Genomic DNA, 25,104 nt, shown 5'->3' on the forward strand with positions numbered 1-25,104 from the left:
GGCATATCTATCATTGGACCTATCATATAACCTGCTATTGGGAAATTATGGGACCACCTGCATACCAATATCTAGTCCAAGATACAGATATACATTCCTCAGTCTGAGAGATGTGTGTTTGAAATCTCCCTAGGGTGTGAGAGGAGTGGTTCGAAAATCTCATTAGGCTTAGACCAACTTCATGATAAAAATGTCTACATCGGTGCATAAGATTTTTCAGATGTATTTAGTAGAGTTAGTTTAGAAATTTTATAAAGGTTTTTTCCAAAAAAACTAATTCAGGGCAAAGATTAATCATACCAGAATACAAGAACTCAACAGAGAAAAAATATATTTATATCCATTTTTTCATACAATGTATTTGACAGAATTTTATTTGTATCAGAGCACAAGTACGATCAGAGAATTAAAGATGTACCAACACAGATGATGGATAACGCATGTGAAGAAAGAACACTGGAACAAATAGTTACTTGGTCAGGCACCATGATGGTTAAATATTCTAAACTTGTTTGAAAGATGGTATACACAGCATCAAACCTCATAACCAGGATTAACTTTCTGTTGGATATCCCCATAACTTTCCAACTCTTCTATGTCTTCCAAGCTCCCCAAAAAAAGAGGAAGTCTTTGATGAAGTTTGAATGGTTGAAGGGAAAGAATTCTATGTTTACCATCAGACCCTCTCCCACCAGCCTGCTCTACAATGAAACTTAGAGGGTTTGCTTCATACACAAGACGAAGATGGTCCCTTGGATTCATTGCCACACCACCATACAACAAAGTTCTGTGGAGATCAGCCACCAGAGAACATATATACCTGGCAGAGTACTTCTTCGGATATCTACCTTTTCCTTGTCTAACTGTGTCTATATATTGCCTTAAACCTTCAGGCCAGTCAAAGTATCGTGCATCATTTACAGAATAAATTTGCCCTGACAACATTACGCAGATGTCAGCAGCATAAACCAAAAGTATATTTCATTCAGAAGTTAACAATGACAATAGCCAAATGAAGAAATATCCCATTGTAAGATGCTTCCAATCTTAGGTAGTAGGACAATATAAAGATATGAAACATAATGCATGTACCAAAAGTTTAACTATGCTTTTGGACCCTGAACTATAACATGATTTTGATTTTCTTCTCCATCTCAAATTTTGATTCTATTAGGTCCCTATGCTTAAGAAATAGATGGATGCAGTGTTTATCGCCCAAGAACGTTAATTGGCTTTTTATGTGAGCGACAAATCACATTGGATGCAGTTCATAAGTTCTCCTCATGTTAACGTCTTAAAAGGTCAGCGTGATTCACCATTTATCACGTCAAAAAATAGTTAACACTGTTGGGTGAGAAGGACTGCATCATCCATGCATTTCTTAAGTATGTAGATCTAACTGGATCAAAACTTGAGATAAGAACAAAAACAAAAATCGTGTTATAGTTTAAGGACAGAAAACATAGTAGTTTACCCTATGCCAAAATTAGTCGGCTTAATACTAGATTTTCAAGCATTTGATTTAGATTAAATAATACATATCCTGGTAGTGTAATTTTTTCTTACAAGGTCTAACTATCATCTAATCATTTATAAAAACCACTTCAAAAGTTGCAACATGGATAATTTGTAGTAGTTGAAAGTGTACAAACTAACACCAGTAATGCATGTATGTTATTAAACTCTTTAAATTATGTAGGGAAAATGTAAAATGCATATTTTACCACGGGGAGGAATTTTAATGCTTGGATTTGTAAGAACAAAGTCTCCTGTGGAATGGTCAAGAGTGAATGCCTGTGTTCCAGAACCAAAGGTGATGCAGAGAATAGTTGCTGAAGAATAGAGAACATAGGCAGCTGCAACCAACCTACTTCCACTCTGGAGTGAATTCAGCATGGCCTTCTCCTCTATAGGTAGATCATCTAGTTCCTCGAGGCGCTTATAAATACCAAAAATTGTGCCTGTTGGAATGGATGCATCAATATTTCGAGAACCATCCAGGGGATCTGTTACAACCACATATGGACCATCGTCACGTATCCAAGTTGGCTCATCATTTTCTTCAGAAGCCATGACAGCAACTTTTCCAGATTTTCGGAGTGATGACAAGATAATTTCATTCTGCAATGATGCATCAGACACTCTATTCCATTAATATTTAAGGGTCCTTGTTAGTAGAGGAAAGAATATAGCCCTTGACCAACTTAGGTAGGCATTCAACATTCAAGACTATGTTTTTACACTTGTCTCATGTATTGGTATTTACTTACTTAGATGCCATTCTCATGTTGTTGCTCTATGACTTATTTAGATATAAGAGGCTGAATTTGTTAGAAGTCTCGTATCAACAATAGATAAAACTAATTCACAAATACATAAGTAGATATAAATCTTATTTTACCGGTCACCGATCAGTTTTGTAAGATTGAATTATATTTAAAGTCTATCTTTTAACCGAACTTATCAAGTTTTTCCAAGTGGGTCAAGTTCAACAATCCGGACGGCTATAGGCATCATTTAAAACCCTCAAATTACCTATAAGTGAGAGAAATAGAAAAGATAGTACAAAAATCATTTTGTCTGCATTTTCCACTCTAAACAATGCACCTTCACCCCAATTTGAAATGATTTTTTTTTCCCAAAAGAGATGTAATGAAAATAGAAGCCCCTCCACTCTCATTCCATCCTTTTTTTTCTTCTCTCATTTACAACTACTCAATTTCCATCCCAATTGAGTACACACTTTCACAATGAAAATCACTTCCCAAAAATCAACCAAGAAAGGATAAGAGGACAAAACCACACTAAAGTTTAGCACACACATCCTTTTTATCTTCTCTCATTTACATCCACACAATTTCATACCAACTGAGGACACACTCACACAATGGAAAGCACTTTCCACCACGCCAACAATTAGCATTCATGAAAGGATAAGATAAACAAAGAAAACTGCATTTAGTAATTTCCAAAGAGAAAAAGAAAATACCGAGACAATATCAAGAGGCTTTGGAGCATCTCTATCAGAACCAACAGAGGCAAGACCTGTTTGTTTGCCAAGGCTGTAATTGAAAGGAGAAGCCACAAGAGCTGCAATTCTCTTGCAAGCATACTGTATGTGATCAAGCAACACCACCAGATCATCCTTCACGTGTATTCCTTCCTTCCCCACATACTCTATCAGTGTGACAAACTCATCATCACCTCCAGAAGATGAAGAAGAACCACCCACAGCTCTGAGGGGTCTTAGCCCAGACCCAGAAACTGAATTCATTCTTAGTCTGCAGAAAGGAGTCCCCAAGGCAAAAAGTTGAGATTTTGATGAAAGATTTTGAAGCTTTGGCCTGAAGCTTACAAGATGATAGAGTGGTGGTGTTGCAGCTGACTGCATAATGTGAAATCCAAAGTTATCTAATGAAGAAATATTTTCATTTCAGACAATTTCACAGGCACTTATAAAATAGAAAGAAAAAAAAAAGTCTCCTTTCATCTTTTGTTTGCAGTTTTACACTTGAAGTTTAAAAATACTCTTTAAAATTAAAGAGACAATTTTATTTTTTAAACTATATTTGTAAAAAATAAGTTAATAAAAGCTTTAGAAAAATAATAAAAAATATTATAGACCAAAGTCATTTTCAATCTAAATCATATTGTTTTTACATACTAAAGAATTGGAGCATATTTTGTTGTGACTTTTGCGTTAATTTGGTGTACAATGAATGAAGAAAAGATAGTATGAAGATTTTTATAATTTAAACATAAACGTAAAAATAAAGCAGTCGGTACAACTCTTCCCAATATATTTATTATACGAGATATAATTGTCTAACACAAGAGAAGAAGAGGTAAAGGAGTAACAAGTAGGTAAGAGGGTTTCTAAAAATATAAAATAAGTTTTGGGTTAACAAGTAGGTGAAAGGGTTTCTAAAACTACAAAATGGATTTGGGTTATATAAGTTTTTATTACCATTATACACATGTTATATTAATAAATTGGTTAATTCGTTTTTCATATTAATATGTTACTTTTGAATTTCAATACATTTTAATTTTGATATTGTATTTTGTCTGCATACCTACACATGTATGAATATGATGATTATACGTACGGATGACATGTTTGAATCCGTCTCCGTTATATTACACATATCACAATATATTGTATTATATATATATATATATATATATATATATATATATATATATATATATATATATATATATATATATATATATATATATATATTACATACTTTTTATTTATTTTTTAACTGTTTGGTTTCTGATATTCATATTTTCAAGATATTTTTTGTCTTATCACAAGTTTAATAAAATTATATTTAAATGATGAAAGTTAATTACATGATCAAATGATATATTATAATTTTTATTAGTTTATAAAAAAAAATTTATTATAATTTAAAATGTTGAAGTAAACTGACATTAAAAATATTTTTTAATTTGAGTATTTTTTTTTTATATTTTTAAATTTTATCAACTAGATTTCATTAACGTTTGCAACAATAAATGTTTTTCTTCTCATAAAGTTATTTGATATTCTAATTTGAAATATATGAAATTATAATTTCTTTCTAACATTTGAAGAAACAAACATCATTCTAAAATTGAATATTTGATAATATTAATTTTTCTTTACTATAATATTATCTTATTTTATAAATAAACCCTCCGATTGGGACATATGTCAATGAATTAAAATGTTGAGCTAAGTAACTTCATTAGTATAAAATCCTCTTAGATATATAATAGATAAATAATAAAAAAATATGAAACAATAATTATAAATAAATAATAATTATATTAGATATGTCTGAATGCACATTAGAAGAAAATACTTTATTAGTAACCTATTTTAGTGATTAAGAATTGTTAATCACTATAGTAATCAATTTAGATATCAATTTAAAAAATAAAAATTATTGGTTACTAAAATAGTCACTATTATAAATAAAAAATATAATTTGTTACTAAATTAGTCACTAATTAATTAAAGATCAATCTAGTAACTAAGTAATTTTAGTAGCCAAAATTTGAGTAGCTAATTTTTAGTGACCAATTTTCTTTGGTAGCTAAAATCATAATAGCTAATTTTAAAAACTAATTTAATGATCAATTATTATTTTTTATTCATAATAGTGACTATTTTAATAACTAATAATTTTTTACTTTGTAAATTGATATTTAAATAAGTCACTATAGTGATTAATAACTTTTGGTCACTAAAATTAGTTACTGAGACATTTTCTTGTAGTGGAACAAGTTAATTTTTTTTTCTAATTTAGAATAAAAAAATTAATATACTTATTATTATTTGTAAATAAATAATTTACTTTATATAATTATTATAATTATATATATATATAATATTTAAATAATGTAAGGAAAATTAAGTAATAGATTATTATTATTTATTTATAATTAATTAATTAAAAATAAATATTATTATTTTAGTATTAATTTCTTTATGTTAAAATAATGTATTATAGGAAATGCAGTTAGTAATACTAATATTAAACCTAATAATGGATTATACTAATAATAATAATAAGATTTAAAAATAATAGTTAGATATGAATTGGTTTATTTTAAATTATAAAATTTACACTAATTGACTATTTGATGAGTGATGTTTAGTAAATTAATATTGTAGGATGATTAAAATTTATTATTAAAATATTAAAATTTTAAGTTATATATTATATTAAAATGTAAGTATATTGTGTAATATGGTCTCAAACAAAATAAATAGAACACGGAGTTGATGTTAAATTTTGTAAATAAGAGCATATGCAAACATAGACAAATTAAAAGACATAGACGCGTTGAAAGGTATATATTGACATATGGAATCAAAGAAAAATAAAATTAAAGTTAAAATCTTATAAACAAAAGTAACATGCACTAATGAATAATCAACTTAAGTAAAATGCAAAGATATTCTGAATATTATTTAAATATTGTTAAAATGCAACTTAGTTTGAAGGTTAAATTTATCATGAATTTTCTCCCAAACTTCATAAGAATGAGTGCAACCAAGTAGGGTGCAACCAGACAATAAGAGTTTGATCGTGAACCTCCGAAGCATCATACTAACCATGTCAGCGAAATGATAAGATTTTGTGAGATAACGTGTAGGAGCGACAAGATTAGCCACAAATCTCTGCAATTTGTGTGACTTGATGACTGGTTCAACATAATCTCTCCGGTGCAAGTAATTGGAATCATCTAACTTTTTAGCTATCGAAGTAGGGAAAGAAGATGAAGCCATGGGAAGAAAGCACTGATGAAAGAAGAATAATACGAGCATGAACAATGCGAAAACAGTCACGTGCAAAGCAAAGAAAAGAAAAGCAACAAAGGTAGATGAACGCAATTTGCAAACAAAAGGAGGCGAACAAATTGTTCGATAAAGATGAACGCTACCGACAAACGAGATCAACCAAAACAATCAATGAGAACCGACGAACAGATTCAACAAACGTGAACGATCAGAACTTCCGAACAAATTCGACAAACAAAATTGATGAACAAAATTGAAGAAGTAAATTGACAAACAAGAACAAAAAACTGTGCTAACGCAATGAACGAACTCCAAGGGCTAACGCAAACAGTGAACAATAGCAACCGACGAACGCAATCAAGGGACATAATCGATGATTGTGAACGTGAACGACGAATCCTAATCGACCAACGAGATGAGAATCACGCACTGAAAAGATGCGAAAGCATAAGCAAAATCATTTGGGGACGAGGATTGGTGAAAAAAAAATGCAACTTAGTAAAGTTCGAAGTTGAGCTTAAGACTCAAGTTGACTTAACAAAGTTCGAAGGTTAAGTCAAGTATACTGGATTAATGGTTTAGTTAAGATAGCCCGACCCAAAGATCGAAATGAGTTAACTTGGGCCGAAGGCCTAACAGAGTCGATCGCGGTCTTAGGTAGAGTAGAGTCAATCTTGGTCAAAAGCAAAATCAAGTTTGCCTAGACAAAAAATCAACACGAGTTGGTCCGGTTTGACGCATTTAAGTCTCTTCAAGGTGAAGGTTTATATGCATTGGCTTAAGCTTAGGGTTGATTGGGCCAAAGGTCGAGCCTATTTGGCCTTGACCAAAGATCGAGCCTAATTAACACTGATTGAAGGTGAAGCCAAGTCTTCCTAGATCAAAGGTCTAGTTGAGTTGGCTTGGGCAAGGGGTCGAGCTAAGTCAGCCCAACTGGAGGTCGAAATGAATCAACCATGGTGGAAGGTTTAGAGGAGTCGACTTGGACCGAAGTTCGAAATTAGTCAATTCAATCCGAAGGATCGAACCAACTTATCTCGGGTCTTGGGTCTAGTCGACTCATTTCGGGCTCAAGTTCAAGTCAAAGTTTGAGTCAAATAAGCTCGAGGCAAACGATAAAGTCGAGTCAGTCCAAGTCGAAGAATCAAATCGAGTTATCCTAGTATGAAGGTCTAGATCTGTCGACCCAGGTCGAAGAATTAAGATGAGTCAACCCGAGCCAAAAAACCAAGTCAAGTCAGTGTGAGCCAAAGAATCAAGTCGACTTAGCAACAAGGGAAGGTTGTGTCGAGTCGGCTTGGTCGATGATTAATACGAGTTGGTCCAGATGGAGACAAATATGCAAGTTGAAGGTCGAGTAGAGTCGACCCTTGATGAAATCGAGTTGAATCGACTTTAATTAAAGGCTGGGCTGAGCCAATCTAGATCAAAGGTTAAGTTTAGTCGATCATGGCGAAAAGTCAAGCGAAGTCATCTCGGTCGGAGGTTGTTGCTAGTCATCTCGGGCCAAAGGCCGCGACAAGTCAGGCTCGATTGAAGGTGGAAATGAGTCGGTTCGAATCGAAAGTTGAGACGAGTCAATCCCTAGGTCGAAATTCGAGACTAGTTGGCCTAAGTTGAATCATTCCTTGTCCATGTTCAAGCCAAGTCGGTCCAGATCCCAAGTGGAGCCAAGTTGACACAGGCTCGGATTAAATCAAGTTGGCTCAAAACTAGATTAAGTGAATTCAAGATGAGTGAACTATACTCAGGTTAACACGAGTCAGCCTGGATCAAGTTAAGTAAGTCTAATCCATGTCTAATATATCTAATAGTCAAGTATGTAAACATATTTAATCTAAGTGACATAGTGGATTCGATCTACATTTAATTAAATTTAATTTGGATTAAAAAAATCTAGATCTGATTGATCCAGTTATAATTGACATGAATTATAAATCCAATCTATTTTATTGGATTTAAATTGATCTAAACTAAATTTGAAAAATTCAAGGTCACTTTTATATTTAATAACTTTTATTCAGTCTTTAAAATTTTAGACGATAGATACATAGAAAAAATTAAAATCTTTTAATTTGTAAATAAATTAATTTTAACTTAAAAGTTTCAGTTTATTTTATTATTTCTTTTAGAAATATTTATACAGAAGTATCTCTAAAACATATCTGGATTGGAAAAATCTACTTCATTATCCTTTCTTTGACTTTTCCACTTGACTGAGTCACGGATAACATTATGCAGATCATGTTCACCACCTTCTGCATCATAAAATAAAGATTTAACCAAAAATCTATCGGTGTGACACTGAATACACACAATTGTTAGGCATCTCTGAAATCATCAAGTAAGTGAAAACCAAAATGGTGTCACAGACAGTTGAACTCCTGAAGAAGGAGATTCCTCTGGAGCAGGAGTCAGTGGTTTTAGCTGAAGATACAGTAAATGGTCTTGTTCTTGTGGACATCATAAATGGCTTCTGCACAGTTGGTGCTGGAAATCTGGTATCTCCTTTAGATTCCTTTCATGTACCCTCATGTCTATGTATGACTATCTGTGTGTATGTTTAATGTTTTCATTCTTGATAAACTAAATATTCTTTGGTGCACCAAAGATTATAGATATATGATGAAATTTTCAGGCTCCAAGAGAACCAAATAGACAGATTCGGGGAATGATCAATGAATCAGTAAGGCTAGCTAGAGTGTTCTGTGAGAAGAAATTGCCAGTTATGGCTTTCCTGGATTCTCACCCTCCTAACAAGCCAGAGGATCCTTATCCCCCTCACTGTATTATTGGCTCTGATGAATCAAATCTGGTTCCTGGTGAGCAATTAGTTGTTAAGATATTGAAATATATTTTCATTTTTCTGAGACATAATTCTCATGAATGGTGTTTATTACTACCAAAAAAGTCTCAAATGGATTTCCTTCGGAGTTCAAAATAATGATATTACTAACCCAGTTCTTCAGAGTGGAAAATACTTCCAAATTTTGGCCGATAGATTGTTGGAAATCTTTAATCGGTTATAGATAAGATTAATTCGGATGTAATATTCATTTTACAAATTAGTTTTATAAGGTTAAATTGATTAAAAACTGCTTCTTAAGACATAACTTACCTTATCTAAAATTTATTTGAGTGAGATTTGTTGTTAGACCGGAAATAAAATGAATTTACAATATTATATAATAAGATACGAGTCTCAATTCAACTTTTAAGCAACAAATATAAGAGAAACATTATTAACACTCTATATCACACTCTTTAGAATACATTTTTTACTTTAAGTTGAAATTTATTAGAAGTTTTGATAGGTTTAAAAGTTCAACATTGTTTAATTGCTTAAGAGTTGAGATGAAGAATAGTTTACAAAATCATTCTTCCTATAATTACTTTCTTTCTGAGCTGATGCCATGTGTTGTTATTTTTGGGTCTCAGAGTTAAGATGGCTAGAGAAGGAACCCAATGTAACAATAAGGCGAAAGGATTGTTTTGACGGATATGTGGGCTCAGTAGAAGAAGATGGTACTAACGTTTTTGTAGATTGGGTGAAAAACAACAAGATAACAACTGTGAGTGTTTATTTATTTATTTATTCTAATGTGAACTCCTTTTCTTGAAACCATTAACTCACTTGGTTTCTATCTGGGTGAAGCTGCTGGTTGTAGGTGTGTGCACAGATATCTGTGTTCTAGATTTTGTATGTTCCACAATGTCAGCAAAAAACCGTGGTTTTCTGAAGCCTTTAGAAAACGTGGTGGTGTATTCACGTGGCTGTGCTACCTTTGATATCCCTCTCGAAGTAGCCTCAGATACCAAAGGAGTTTTGGCACATCCACAGGTACATACATATATGAGTGTTCATGAGTAAAGAATGGCGTTTGTTCCAAAAGTGATTAACGGTTTGCAAAGTTAAGGCATATGTTTAATGCATTCTGGTGATGTATGTGTCATTTGCAGGAGTTTATGCATCACGTAGGGCTGTATATGGCCAAAGAAAGAGGAGCCAAAATAGCAAGTGAAGTGTTAATTGGTGCATCTGAGAAGGTTTAATATATAACCGTGATTTGTAATATTTTTCAGGTTATGTTTGGAGTTTGGGAGGTACTACTACTTATGAATTATGATACATTAGATAAAGAAGGAAGAAGTATAACTTTACTGATAAAAGTTATTTGAACTCTTTCAACTTTACTCATAAACATTATCTAATGATACTTATATGTATGGTTGGTCCAATAAGTTATAAGGTATTGTGTACTTAATATCATCTATAAAGCATAGTCATGTCCAAGTTACATAAGGTTTAATATTGCTAAGTAAAAATTTTGTTGCTAAATAAAAATTTAGCTTCTGATTGAACCACAGATTTCAATCACTCCAAAAAATAATTGAAAAATGTATGATAATTAAATTATTTATAATTAAATTTTCTACTTTTTTTAATATCTTGTTTGGGTAAAATAATTGAAACATTTTATATTTCATCTTCTTTATTTAGATTAAGTAATTGAAATTTTATCAAAAAAGAATTAGTCAAATTTAAATATTAACAATATTTGATCATTTTATTTTTTAGTATTGGATAATATTTAATAATTTAAAAAATAAAAGCATTAATACTTTTTAATATTGAATTATATTTACTAATTGTTCTCTTCCACAACATAAAATGATCTAGTTAGGAAAGTTGAAATCCCAAGAGGTAATATAAAAGCTAAGTATCATTAATGATCTACTTACCTTATTTCCAATAGTCCAACAACATACAAAATCATGCGGTCGACAACTAAAACAAACGAATAGAAGTCTTTACTAACTACCAATAGCGAATCAACTACAAGCAAAGAACTATATAAATAAATCATAAATGCATTAAGTTATTTAAAAAACATTATGTTATTTACTATAACAAAATTAGTTAAAAAGTTAAAAGTAGAACATATTTTTATCCCTTAAGTTTACTAAAAATAAATCTTCTTTATAAATATATAAATTTAGTTATTTTATCTAAATTTTTTTAATTTTAATAAATATTTATTATAATAATATTTGATTATTTACATTATTTTAGACATTTTTATTTTAATATTAATTAAAAAATACATTTGAAATAAATTAAAAAAATTTGATTAAAAAAATTAAATTTATATATTTTTAAAATTAAAGAACTAAATTAAAAAAAAAAATTAATTTTTAGTAAAAATTAAAAAATCAAAAATATATTTAAGCCTTGACGCTGGTCATTGTTGATGTTATACACATATTCGTTCATACGTAATCTTTCTTCTCCTCAAATGCAAGGATTTATAGAGTTGTTAATTGATTTGACATATCACCTAACTATTTAACCACTATAACCATTTTCGCTTACTAAAGTTTGACATCACTTTGGATCACTTTTGTTTTTCTATTCCATCCACTTTTGAAAAATCTTCTCTGTAGTTCTTCTTACGATGTCACAACATAAGGTAGTCAAAGAAAGCTAATCATATAACCGTAAAGTGGGGAGTATTTTATGTTATACTTAAAAAATTAAAAGTTTTAAGATTTCTCTTTGTTTTTGTTTTTTTTTAATTTTTCATTTTGCTCTCTCCACTTTTTCTCCTCTTCTGACATTCCTTGTGTCCTTACCCACTTCGTGTTTGGATCCCTCCTACTCCAGCACTAGCTTTGGGAGAGTGAGTTCCAAAATAAACTAGACACTCCCTGGCAAGGTCGACGACCGCTAACATAAATGCCAAGTACATGGATCAGGACAATAAAATCACCAAACAAAAGTGATGGTGATTGAATGGAGAAAACACAGGTTTGGTTGTTGTCATATTCTGTGTCTGAGTATCGAATCTCCCTCGTCAGAATTACACGGTCATCATTGTTTTGGCCTTCTTCCTCCCTTCTATATTTCTCCGTCTGGAATTTTAGGGTTAGGTTAGGTGTTTTGAGAAAACGGGAGTCAAAGAGAAAATAAAAAGTGAAAGAAAAACCTGGATCATTGGTCTAGAGAAAACGAGATCTAACAGTCTTCAGAGTTTCTCCCGATGAGGGAGATATGACTGACTACTTTCCCATGCTAGCCTTCATCTATCTTCAGTTTTTCAAACACATTATTCTGTATTCAAAATTTTGGCTTCATATTTCGGAGGACCTTCTATTTGTTGACTAGATATAAGAGTTAATGCCAAAAACCTCTACATACGATCCAAAGTAAGAAGAAAACATTGTGATGAAAATCTCATCGTAACAGAAAGAACAATGATATTATGGATTTTGTGATACATATATAACTTATAAGAAAAACTAGGAACAATGTACAAAGTTGATGGAGATACCCTGAACACTACACCTCCATAAAATATGGAATGAAGACTAGTACATTGTGCTTCACTGCTGGTATTACTAATCCCTCCTCAGTCTATAGTTAGTCAAGCTACAGCTACCAATCCTTAAGATACCAGAGTCATTTGAGTTCTAGACAAGCAGCCCATTGCTCAGTCTCTGCTACTCGGCAGAAAGCTAGTGGTTAAGATATTTAAAGCTGTAGATCAGAATTAGATAGAAAGCCAAACAATAAAATCAGCAATCAGAGAAAATTCATGTTCAGGGAAAGAATCATGAAACTCCTACACGTAGTTGAAGTGAAGACATTGGATACCTTAAATGGAACCCTGCAGTGATTGATGATATATTCCATTGAAGCACAGGTTTAGCATTCCAAAAAACCTAGAACCTATTGGAAATAGAAATATCTTCCATCACATATTAAATAAACTTCCAACATGATACGGTAACCAATTTAAATATTTAGAATCAACCATACACTTTCATGACAAATCCACTAGAAACCAAAACAAAAAATATACAGAATAAAAAACTTCAGCATTAGCAACCCAGCAATCGAAATTTCAAAACAGAAATTCCATTTTTATAAATAGTTTTCTGCTGTCTTCTGACCAAACTTAAAGCTCCGTATTAAAAGCGAGTAAATTATTATTGATTGCTCTAATGTGTAATAGGGACTAGAGTATTACATAGTGTTCAAGGCCATGTATGGATTGGTGGTAAAGGGTGGAATGTAAAGGTATGAAGTGGAAGGAAAAATTATTCTACTGTTGAGTTTGAATAGGAATGGAACACAATGGAAGAAGATGGATCATAATCGATTTCATACATGGCTTAACCCGAATTTTCTTCCCTAAAATTTGGGATGCACTTGATAGAACAAAGCTTTTAGATCATAGAAAAACTATTTTATCTTTATTAATTTTAACCTAATGATCAACCTTATAAGGCAATACACAGGTGCGAGTATGCTCGCTACAGTACTTATGTGGGGTTCTCCAAGTGCACGAGTGCTTATCAATGTGTTACGGGAGTTTCATTATTTAGTAATACAAGAAAAGAAAACCTCAAGAGTTTCATGTTTCCCGTTTCAAAGTTTTCTACTTTTCTTCTCGGTTTCCACTGTATCCAGGTCTAGAGCTCGGAGAAGAAAACCAGTACCATGATCCATTGTCAATGCCAATAAACAATCTCATACCAAATTACCAATTACTCACCAAGTTTCAAAGCTTAGTGGTAGACTGTGCAAGGCAGTGATTTAGAGGTTATTTTCATTAGCGTCACTCTTCGCATTGGTATATGCTAAAACGTATTTCACAATTTTAGTAAGAACGCAGGATGCCCGTCACATCCTACGATATCTTTCACCCCTCCCAGTCCAACGTTAAATTTCGATTTTGATAACATTGTTTCTATTTTTACATTAAGTAATATATGTTGGTGAAGGTGTTTCTATAAACTTCAGAAAAACAAGATATGGCGTATTGCTTAGCTCTAATCTAAGCAATTTGATTTTATATCAGAATTCCAGTGTAATTGAATCCATATGATTCAAGGAGAAGGTAATCAAATGCTAATAAACATGGAAATATCAAAGCTAGTAAACAAGGAAACAGGAAAATATAATCTAAAGAGATAATTTTTCGTGCATTTTCAGTTCTTTACAGCTTTTTGTGGTATCAAGCACCAAACCTCTCATGCTCACACACCCCTAGAAGGAAGAACAAGGGATTGAGTGATTGAATGACATAGCTAGTACCATCCCTATCATACTCATATTTATACTCACATTGGATCAATCAAGCTTTCTTCCATTCTCCATAATCAAGTCCATACTCCATCCGATTTCCTAATAAATAAGCCACTTTACTTTTACGCCATCACACCTTTCGGTATGACCTGCTTTATAAATTACCTTTAGGCAAAGATAAGCTTAACCATACGGGATTTAGCCACATAAGCGTTTTTCTTCTAATCCTTAGTATTATCAGCTGATGCTACAATCTTTGAATTCGGTCGTTAATTTAGTCATCTCTTAATCCTTTCCATATTGTCTACTTTTCAAAAATTATTGACTTGAGAATCTGAACTGAAACCTTCGCCTATCCTTTAGACATCTCGCTATATCCCTAACAAAATATTCTGAACCAGCTGCCATTTCAGTTGCCCTTGCAACTGTTTGGTGACTCAAATTGTGATCTAGTGCCTTCTGCTCTATATCTACCAAGTAGAGTGTAATATCAATTGCTCCCAGAAAAAAAAAAGAAAAAAGCATTTGTTGATTCCCTTTCCTATTTATAGTAATTTGAGCTATAATCATTGACTCTCAAACCAAAAGCACGTGTAGCCATATCATCCTTGGCCTTTGCGTTTGTTCCTCAGAATAGACTCATTTAGGATGAAAACATAGCAATTACTGATGAAACTCCTAGTCTTCTCTCTAGCAGCAGCAAGGCACTTGAAAATGGTCTAACAGAGCAAATAGTTACTGATATAACTGTTGGTAGATCAAACTGCCAAATCAGAATAATAGTAGGATATACAGGTTTAGTTAATTTTGTAGATAACCGTACAGAAGTGTCACATAAGTTTCATTACTCACAAATAAAAGAAAAGCAACGCAGTGACAAATCTTCTCATGATTCCCATTTCAAAGTATACGCCTTTGATTCTGGTTTTAGAATTATATTACATTACTTCAATTCAATGTAATAATTTATTAGAGATTTGCTAGCAGCTATTTCTCAGCTATATGTGTTGCCAAGAAGTCAAAAAGTAGATTCTGATTCCATTTCCAAGTTCTAAAACTTACAAAGCAGGATATCAAGATTTCTCTCAGAGGTTACATAACATATGCTTCAAATTAAGGTCTTCTGGAGTTTATTATATTTTGCTTTTGAATGAAAACAAAATGCTCTCAACTAGTACTACAGTTTAATTAGGGAAAGCCATAGAAAAAAAATGGTATCTTCTACTTCCCACAAAATTTAAGAGGATTTTAGTTGACTAAGTTACATGCCTATTTTATTAAATTAATTAAACCCATCAATTATCTCTAAGTAAAGCCATAAAATAAAAAACATAACATAACTAGAGCAGGAAATATGTGAGGGCAGGTTTTTCTAATAGGCCAGGTGTATTATTTATCAGATCATGGGCTTTAGTCTGGCCTATTTCCTATCATAACTTTTATTGGCCTTGCATGTTCATGAAAATACAAACGCTTGGCTTAGTTTCAAAGCCTATTTAATAGCCTACAATACATAATCTTCAAATAGGATTGGGCCTTTTAGGTTCCAATTAAATCCAATTGTAGCAAATGTTGTTATATATTACATAAATTATAAAAATAATAAATAGGTTTGTCATTAGGCTAATACGCCTTCTTAAAAACATAAATGCTGTTTGGGCTTGATCATAAATAAGGCAGACCAAATTGTTCTACAATAAATACAAGCTTTTTGCTCCACCTTTATATCATATGCAGATTTGTAAACAAATTTTACATGTTTCACATATTTATTCACTGACCATGCTAATAATATGATTTTCTAGCTTGAAAGGTAAAAAAGAAAACTTATGCAGCAAACAAAAAATCCATCAGTTACTACTTCCATGACATATGGATCTTTAAGGAGAACTTACGCTGAGAATCTGAAGAAAGAATTTACAAGTCTCTGACATTATGAACAAAACCCTATTGTTGAAGCCTAAGCCGATTGAAGAAGACCAAAAAATGGTACTCAGGGGCCCAGTACACAAATCCAACAACTGGGCCTGCTTTTAGGTGCTGCAAAAATCAACAAAAGGCATGTTGCAATCAGAAACATTTGTACAAAGGTAAGAAAGGATAATTTCAGATGAAATTACAACGGCAAAAGGATAAAATAATAAGACAAGGTTGAAGAATACAAACCTTTCCATCGAGAATCACAAGTTCACCATCAACCCATCGGGGATTTTGAAACCCTGGCTCAGCCAGCCTCCCTTCGCCTTTGTAGCGAGCAATCTGAAAATTACAACACTATTGGAGTAGAATATAGAAAAATAATAGTCTCATCTTTATAGTGAATTAACACCAATTTATTAAAAATTTGGGGGAGGGGAGGACCAGAGAGAGTTAATATCCTCAAGAAAAGTTCCATACCACACCAAACTCTTCAGGTATTATCCCTTTATGAGGTAGTTGATACCTCTTTCCAATTTTTGCACGGAATGCCACCTAAGGTCAAGGAACATAAATGATGAGATCTATATGATACAGACATCACGTTGAGAAGCTTAGTATCGAAAAGAGAATGCAAGTCTATCACAGATAAAAATACAACAATATCTCAGTTTATGTTAAACTCAGCCAATATAAGTTTCCAAAAGAAAAAGAAAAATGTATCCAGGAAATACTCATAATGAAGGTAAAAAAGCTATTGATATCACAAAGCATATGTCTCAACACTACCAACATCTTATAGTTTTTGCATGTATGATGAAAAAACTGCATTTTCCGCAGATACAGAGGTTGCTAATTCAACACCTCCTCACAAAGTAGTAAAGCATGGAGATGAAAAAACAATCATTTTTTTAACAAACTTTACAATATTACCTGGCCAGCTGGTACATAAGGATCTCCTGTTAGCTTAAAAGCTTCAACATACTCATAAAACTCAAGATCTGAAGGTTCCTTGGCTCCATTATCTTCTTGCCACTGTCCAAATCTACGTCTTAGATGAATAACTTCACTGGAGTAAAGTCCATGTGCACCAATGTACAGACCTGATTAAAATGAAAATACATTACATGTTTTACACTGTACTGCAGATTAAAAACATCCTACATTCAGCACCTTATGGTGACCAAATTGACAAATTCTATAGAAAATCACCATTTAAAGGATCAAAAGAAGTTGGTATTTTGATGCGATTGAAAATAGTTGACCCAGATAATTGGTGATGGTTTTGAGCCTGACTTAGTGTGAGATTTATCAATTCTCCCACCTCTTTCAGCACCTAAAAGATTGAAGCAAACCATTATAGTCTAAGCAACTCATGGATAGATTCAACAAGAATATTGAATTTTGAAAAGAAAAATAATTTGCAATATATATATTCAACTTCTTATACCTACCTTTGATGGTATCTTTCCCTTGCCAATAAATTTAGCAAGGTCAAAAATAATATGATCAACTCTGCGACGACCTTGAAACTTAGCTGATTTATCAGATGAAGATTTTCCTTTGTCAAGACCAATCGGCTGATTGACTTCTTTTTCAACAGTAAACGAAAATGAACCATACCCCTTCATATCCAGCTTAGCAGGAACTCGAAGCAAATCTCTAGTAGATAGATTACTGGAAAGTTTCTGAACAAGACCACCAATGGCAATTTTGACAGCAAATTCATTCTGTTCTTCACGCCCAAAAGTTCCCATACCAGCGTTTACTTCAATCTCATCATCTCCCTCCAGCTCAGTCTCAGATTTAATATCTTCCAGTTCTAGATTTTCTATATCTTTTTCTTTCTCTCTGTCTTCGTCTTCATCATCATCATCGTCGTCATCATCATCATCATCATCTTCATCTTGATCACTGCCTTCATCTTCATCTTCATCATCAATTATCTGCTCAATCACATCAGATAGATCGGTGTCTACTTTCTCTGGAGTTATGACCTTGAAAACCTTCACCTTTACTCCAGGAATCATATCTTTCAAGACATTCTGAAATCCAGGCATTCCCTCAACTGGATCATTGCCATCATTCCTATCATCACCATTTTCTGGATCTTCAGTACTCACAACAAACAATTCACTTTTGTCTTCAGTAGATTCCACTGAACTCAGTCTCCCGGTAGCATCCAATGTTTTAGAAGATGCTGTTGGGGGTCCATGGAAGGCTCCTCTTCGCTTCAAGTACACAGCCTGAAAATCAAAAAGAATATCCTGTTGTAGTATTGCTATAGGACAACTATAGATAAAGACTGTGTTGGGTATTAGTGTTAATACAATTACTTATAGAAAAATAACTATTACAATTGTTAATCTACTTTACACTGGCTATTGGACAATTCTTGCATGTAAGCGCGTATAACTAATCTGCTTCATGTGCAGGTGGCACTCTTCATACTTTTGTACAAACAGACCATCTTTACCTCTTACTCAAATTCAGTGACAATGTCATTTAACAACCTTACTAATCAAATTAAAAGTTGTCTCTCTCCGGATTGCAACCATCCTCATAAATAGCTTTCTCTCTTAATAACTAACTACCAACCAAACCTTTAATCCTTCTTCTCTTGTATTGTAATAAATTTTATCAATTAAAAATCATAAATCTTATTTAGTCAGTAGTCCTTACATAATTTCAGACATCAATGATGATAAAAAGTTACATGCCATGAACTGTACATGCTTGACATTGATTATGATTATATTATTACTAAATTTAAATGATAGAGAAAATTTAAGGAATTTTTATTACAACTTTAAAAATAATTCATTATTTTTTTAAAAGTAAATTAGTGTAATTTTAATTCTTATAAAATAATGAGAGAAAGGTCGAAGGTTAGTAGATATGGAGAAAGATTTATATGGTTGATAATTACTAGTATTGAAGATAAACAATTACCCTATTAAACTACCAGTTTTTTAATTACTAAAATGTAGGAATTTAACTGATTTTAAGTTGAGTAAAATTGTTTTTTCTTTTTCCAATAAAACTGTAGAGTGCTAACCTACTACACATGAAGGAGGTAGGTTAGCATATCCCTTAAACGAATGTGCACTTTAGGTCACACAGACACCATAAATTTCCGAAACAATCATTTCAATTCATCAAATAAGGACCACAGCTACAAGGTGAAGAATAAGACTCAAATTAGTTTTGCCACATATTTTTAATCCAGAAGAATGCAAGTTAAAATGGAAAAAACCAACTATGTATTTAGGGAAACTCAGCATGAAGCCATGAGCTCAAAATCATTAAATATAGGCACCTTAGTTCAGAAATTTCAATAATCTGAGAATGTATGTCCATTGAAACTTAAGATAATGTGAAGCTCCAAACACAAGGAAGTAACACTGCTGAAGTGTGTTTGAATCTAACACCATTAATGAAAGTTCAACTCGGCACCAAGCCACCAATAATCCAAATTGGTTGCTTGGTATCCCCCCAACTGTTCATACGTTTTAGAAGAGCAAATCTACCAAAGAATTGTAAACCTCATTCATCATTAAGATACATTAGTGTTTGAAATAACCAAAAAAATTAAAAATTTATCTGGATTCTGAATTACATGCAATATGCTTCATTCTTGAATGAAATCCCATGTACTCTTCCATCATCCACAGGTATCATCCAAAGGTATTTTAAACTGAATAATTAGCAGAAAACTTGTTTGACAGTAAACAAAGAAGGTGATCCTTAGCATACCCATATATTCAAATTTCACATAAGAGAACAGAATCCAGATAGAGCACAATGTTTTGTTTAAGGAAACTCGTAATTTAGATAAAATTTCAGAGAAGATTGCTTGCTGTTTATATAGTGAAGATCCAGCATGTGCAATAGAAATTATGGGTCAGTCAAGAAGAGATACCTGTGACTTGAATTCACCTTTTTTATCCATTGTAAGAAAAATTTCAAATAGAGGAATGCCAGCGGCAGAAGTTGCAAGTTGCCTATAAAAATATAGTAAAGGGGTTAACACCAGAAAGACAACAAGGCCGTGGCAGGCTCACCTAAAATATCTCATGTACAGATATTCCTTAAAATGTATCAGAAAATTAAAACAAGTCAAGTAAATAATAAATTAATTCCATAAGAAAGATTTCATGCAAAGACAACAAATGCCATTGTAAATACTTGTACACGTAAATCTACACAAAGAATGAGTGTATACAATTTTATCAAATGATAATGTGAGCATATAACAACCAGATTCATAGAATTCACCATTAAGATTTCCCATAATAATAATTGTTTCAAATTTCAATATTATTTAGTGCCAAAGAAAGCATGACAATAAACTGTTAGCTCATCAAATTGGTTAAAAGCTATAGCTACTGATTCCTGTAGCAATTTAAAACTAATTCCAGCTAAATTTTTAAAAGACAGTCAAAGACAAGGTTAGTAAAGATAGACAAATTAGACTATAAATTAGCTCATTACAGAACAGAAACAATTGAAATGATGAGGGTTGAAGGCAAGGCAATGCAATCCTGTCATAGTTACGTCATTCAACAAACTTCTCTATGATTAGAATAACTATATCATTACTCCCTGACAATCCATCCTTTTATCTTAGTTTATGAAATACGTACATTAAGTTCAGTCGTATATACAATTATCCTGTTGTAATCAGGAACAAAATGTTAAAACAACATGGTAGTAGAGAAAGATGTTTCATTTCAAGTCATTATAACATGGAAAATTAAGTGTGAACACAAAAAATTGAGAGAGAATATTGAAAGGTTAAGCAAACTAATAATGCAGATGGCAAGAAATAGATCAAAATGAATGCTTAGTCCTTTGTTCTATCAGACAAAATATGCGTAGCTGATTGACTATCATATCTTAATCTAACTGGAGGACAGTTGGCTAATGCAATTTCACACTGTCTAGAATACATATAACTATAGGCCACCTCTAACAACGAGGAGGAAAATAGGTTGAGGCAGAAATCTAATTAGTAACTAACTGATCTCCCTGAACCATTCTTTATGCATAAAGGAACTAAGGCTACAAGAGTATAAGCATATAAGCTGGTCCATTTTCCCAAACTCATTTGAGTTTATATGCTGCTACAATAGACATTTATGAATTATAAAGCATTTTGAATATTTGACCATGTTTGGATGAGCTTATTACATGGGATTCATAAACCAACAAAAGCTACTTTGTGGCTACGACTAACCGAAAGAATAATCACAAAAATAGGTTAAATTAATCCGAACTAAATATCACAGTTCCAACGTTTTAGTTCGGAATAATTAGAAATGATTGACAATCACAACAATAATTAAGTTATTCCTAATAGAAGGTGGAGGAACCCTAAACCTAAATATTTTAGATACATTCACATAATCCATTCCTCATTAGCACACAGCATAAAAGGTGGAGCACCTCCTTTAGTCCTATAACAAAATAAGTTTTTCTTTTCAATTCGTGAAAGGCAAAGAGCCTACCCCACTTTTATCATCATCATAGAGAAATTACCTAGGACTATAACTCCTTGCCACATATCTTCCATGCTCAGGAGTTATACGAATAATTAGACCATGTGGATCTTTAACATCTTCAGAAATACCAGCCCACCAACCCACCTACATGAGCAAATACAAGTCAATTCAAGAGAACTTCTATTGAATGTTGATAAATTCAAGCGATATAAAAATAAAATCACAAACCAAATTCAGATGTTTAAAGCAGCAGTTTATTGACAGAGTATACTGCACTAAAATGTCACATCAAGGCATTAATCTGTTTGAGAAATAAATATGTAAAGAATGAAATCCAGCAACTCATGCAAATAAATTAGAACCATGATAAAAACCAATGTAATAATGCCCCCTAAAACCTAAAAAGTAAACCAAGCATGCTCACAAATGGATTTTTATTTGCTATCTTCTAAATATTGTCTGTCATTAGAGTCCATGGCCAATTGCAAGGTCTAAGAATAAATTCACTTTAAATGAACTCCTGATGATCAAAAAAGTAGAAAGGGAGGTCTTATCTTGATGGTTCAAAGAAACTTTCAACTAGGTTACAGCGATTTAAGCAGAGCTACAAGTATTGCTAGGGCTACCCTTTGACATTACATCTGACATTCTATTTCCACCAGAATGCAAAGATATTCACGCAAGTTGCATTAAACAAATTCTATCAGAACTCACAAGTCCAGCGCCAGCTTTATCTCTTAAGAAAGCTGCATCACCATACCGCTCCTCTTTAATGGCTCTCTGGAAGTTTGGAAAAGATACAAACAGATTTAAAATGTATATACGAATGGGGTTGTGAAAAAAGAAAGCACAAAAATTGGTAACCAGTATGGAAAAGCTTTGGCTACCAAAGAAGCATCATGTAGTCAAAATTATTACGTTGAGATAAGACATCACTCTTCCAACACTGTCATTGTTAGCTGCAGCCGCAAAAGCCACCTTTAGCCTGGCGGCATCTTCGTAGTTCTCCAAATACACAGCCCGACTTAACTGAGACTGTCAAGCAGAAAATCTGTCAGCAATTAATTCCCACTAAACCAAAACTTGAGGCAATGATTAGACGTAGACAAGAGTTCAAAATATAACAACTCCAACTTAAAGTATGTCATGGTATACGATATACTATGGGCACGTAAAACAAGTTTGATAGCGTTAACAATAGGTTCCTTCATGTAATACTTGCCATTAAATTTTGGCAAAAAACTCTTTTAAGACTATTAACTGTTAACCGAAAACCAGCAAAAGTTTGTAACTTGGAAGCTCATCAAATTTCAGTAACGCTTCCATCTTCATACTAACAAATTCCATCCGTCAATTAAAAGAAACACCAAAGCTCATTACAAAAGGCAGAATGCCTAATTTAAGCGAAACAGAGTTGATTAAGTAAAAGATGCTAGAGTAAAAAAACAATACTAGAACTGTAAGCTTGGAACGTTGTCGTTGTTTCTACACACGAAAACTTCTCAGAAAATAAATTCATTTTTTCCTCGATGAATCAAGAAAACCGCATTAACATCGATTCACAATAAAAAGAAAAAAGAAAAAGGCTACACGTAATTAGAGGACGCGAATTGAAAAAAAAAAAAAAAAAAAAACCGGTGCACCTTGAGAATTGAGAGGAGACGCTCTTGCTCGTCGATTTCCTCGAAATGCCGGCGCCACCGATCCCAATCCCAATCCTCGTCGCGGCCAGCGGCGCGGCTACGATCTTCGACGGCGTTCCCGAGGGACTTCCAGTAAGAATCGACGCGCTTGGCGACCTCGGAGAAGTGGTGCAGCACGGAATCCCAACCGCGTTTGGCGCCGCTGCGGTCGTCGGAGGAGAGGCAGCGGCAGGGAGAGAAGGACGGTAAGGAAAGGAGCGACGGCGTTCGCGCGGGAAACGGAACGGCAAGCTTCTTGTTAGGGAAGGTGAGGGTTGGAGCGGTCATGGAAGCCATGCGAGAGAGAAAGAGAGTGAAAAGAACGAATGGATATGCGTGCGTGTGAGAGTGTGTGTTGGAAGGAGATTGGAAGGAATATGCTGTTGATGTTGCTGTTGCTAAATGGTGAGGTGATAGATTATTGTTGTTGTTGCTGCTGTTGTTGAGTTGTGAATAATGTGAATGTGAATGCAAAGTGAATGGGGAGGAACATGAGGCTGGGAAGTTGGGTGTGAAATTTTGAGGGACGGATCTTCATGCCTCCATAGATTTTCTAGCGTCAAGGGATAAGGATCAATTTTTCTTTTTCTTTTTCTTCTCTTCTTGTTACTTTATTTTCGCATTTATTTATTTATTTTTTTTCTTTTTAACGGTTGGTGTTGATAGGTTTGGTTCGGGTCAATGGGTTGTCATTCAAAAAGGTAAAACATCTGCGAACAGGTGGCACTAAACCAATATTTTATGCCATAATACCATGGATTAGGCTAAACCACACTGTGTCATACCAGCTACAGGGCTTAATTATTACTTTTTATTCTTTTAAATTTAGAGTTCAACGATTTTGTTCAATTTTACGGAAAAATTACAAATTATATCCTTGATTTATACAAATATCACATTCTGTAACCATATTGAAAATTTTGAATGTTTAAAAGAAAAACCATCTTTCCCGGAAAAGGAAGTATAAAATTTTATAAATTAGAAATTAAAATTCAATAAACTTATGTTTGGATCAGGTTATCTAATACAGTAATTTATTTATTTGATAGGTTTAATTTTTTTTTTAAATAAAATGATTTGTTTGATGTATAAATTAAAATTTAGAAATGTTTAGAAATTATCTATAACTATATATAAAGGGGATTCCCTCTTTTGTGTCCACATTTCATAATTCCAACTTTACCCTTTATAATTTAATTATTTATTAAATTTTTAAAAATTAACGGTTACTTTTACAAGTTTTTATAAAATTATTTACTTATCTCCTTTTTCTTTTTTTCTCTTACTATTCATCAACAATTATTTTTCTCTTATTTTCTCCGTACATTTTATTTTATTTTTTATAAATATACTTTTATTTTGTTTATTAAATTAATAACATTACAATATCATCAATTATTAATATAATTCAAAAAATGCGTACACACAGGCGCGATAGCGCCTGTGTTTACACTAGTTACAAATAATTGAAATAGTAAAACTTAAAATTCATTTAAAAATAAGAAAATTGAAATTTATTCTCTCTCTATATATATATATATATACTAGAAAAAAATAAATTATTAAATATTATTTGAATATTTAAATTTGATTAATATTTTTGTTAAA

General features: G+C 32.6%; 3 protein-coding genes across 5 annotated transcripts; 1 reads left to right on the forward strand and 2 right to left on the reverse strand.

The window, feature by feature from the left end:
* Window positions 1-305: 305 nt before the first annotated feature.
* Window positions 306-3,454, reverse strand: LOC114175807 (Inositol monophosphatase family protein). Its single transcript, XM_028060614.2, has 3 exons — window positions 2,990-3,454; window positions 1,725-2,121; window positions 306-935 (listed from the first exon to the last, which is right to left on the reverse strand). The coding sequence occupies exons 1-3, from the start codon at window positions 3,389-3,391 to the stop codon at window positions 535-537; spliced, it is 1,200 nt and encodes a 399-aa protein (XP_027916415.1). The 5' UTR covers window positions 3,392-3,454; the 3' UTR covers window positions 306-534.
* Window positions 3,455-8,499: 5,045 nt separating this feature from the next.
* LOC114176651 (nicotinamidase 1-like) lies at window positions 8,500-10,543 on the forward strand. Its single transcript, XM_028061761.2, has 5 exons — window positions 8,500-8,802; window positions 8,940-9,123; window positions 9,740-9,873; window positions 9,957-10,142; window positions 10,262-10,543. The coding sequence occupies exons 1-5, from the start codon at window positions 8,662-8,664 to the stop codon at window positions 10,352-10,354; spliced, it is 738 nt and encodes a 245-aa protein (XP_027917562.1). The 5' UTR covers window positions 8,500-8,661; the 3' UTR covers window positions 10,355-10,543.
* A 1,999-nt stretch (window positions 10,544-12,542) lies between these two features.
* EX1 (UvrB/UvrC domain protein (DUF3506)) lies at window positions 12,543-24,051 on the reverse strand. 3 transcript variants are annotated; one of them, XM_028062831.2, is made up of 13 exons: window positions 23,458-24,050; window positions 22,733-22,849; window positions 22,529-22,594; window positions 21,852-21,958; window positions 20,233-20,314; window positions 17,765-18,556; window positions 17,523-17,646; window positions 17,244-17,413; window positions 16,791-16,865; window positions 16,560-16,652; window positions 16,289-16,433; window positions 12,957-13,031; window positions 12,543-12,817 (listed from the first exon to the last, which is right to left on the reverse strand). In XM_028062831.2, exons 1-11 carry the CDS (start codon window positions 23,791-23,793, stop codon window positions 16,341-16,343), a joined length of 2,055 nt encoding a protein of 684 aa, XP_027918632.1. In that variant the 5' UTR covers window positions 23,794-24,050; the 3' UTR covers window positions 12,543-12,817; window positions 12,957-13,031; window positions 16,289-16,340. The 3 variants fall into 3 exon arrangements, with proteins under 3 accessions (XP_027918632.1, XP_027918631.1, XP_027918633.1); XM_028062830.2 differs by having other exon boundaries at window positions 12,543-12,839; XM_028062832.2 differs by lacking the exons at window positions 12,543-12,817; window positions 12,957-13,031 and adding an exon at window positions 14,242-15,156 and having other exon boundaries at window positions 23,458-24,051.
* Between the last annotated feature and the right edge of the window lie 1,053 nt (window positions 24,052-25,104).

The sequence above is a fragment of the Vigna unguiculata genome, chromosome 3, assembly GCF_037176805.1.
Source record: "Vigna unguiculata cultivar grain cowpea cultivar isolate G323 ecotype 2 chromosome 3, ASM3717680v1, whole genome shotgun sequence".
In the NCBI taxonomy this organism is placed as follows: domain Eukaryota; kingdom Viridiplantae; phylum Streptophyta; class Magnoliopsida; order Fabales; family Fabaceae; genus Vigna; species Vigna unguiculata.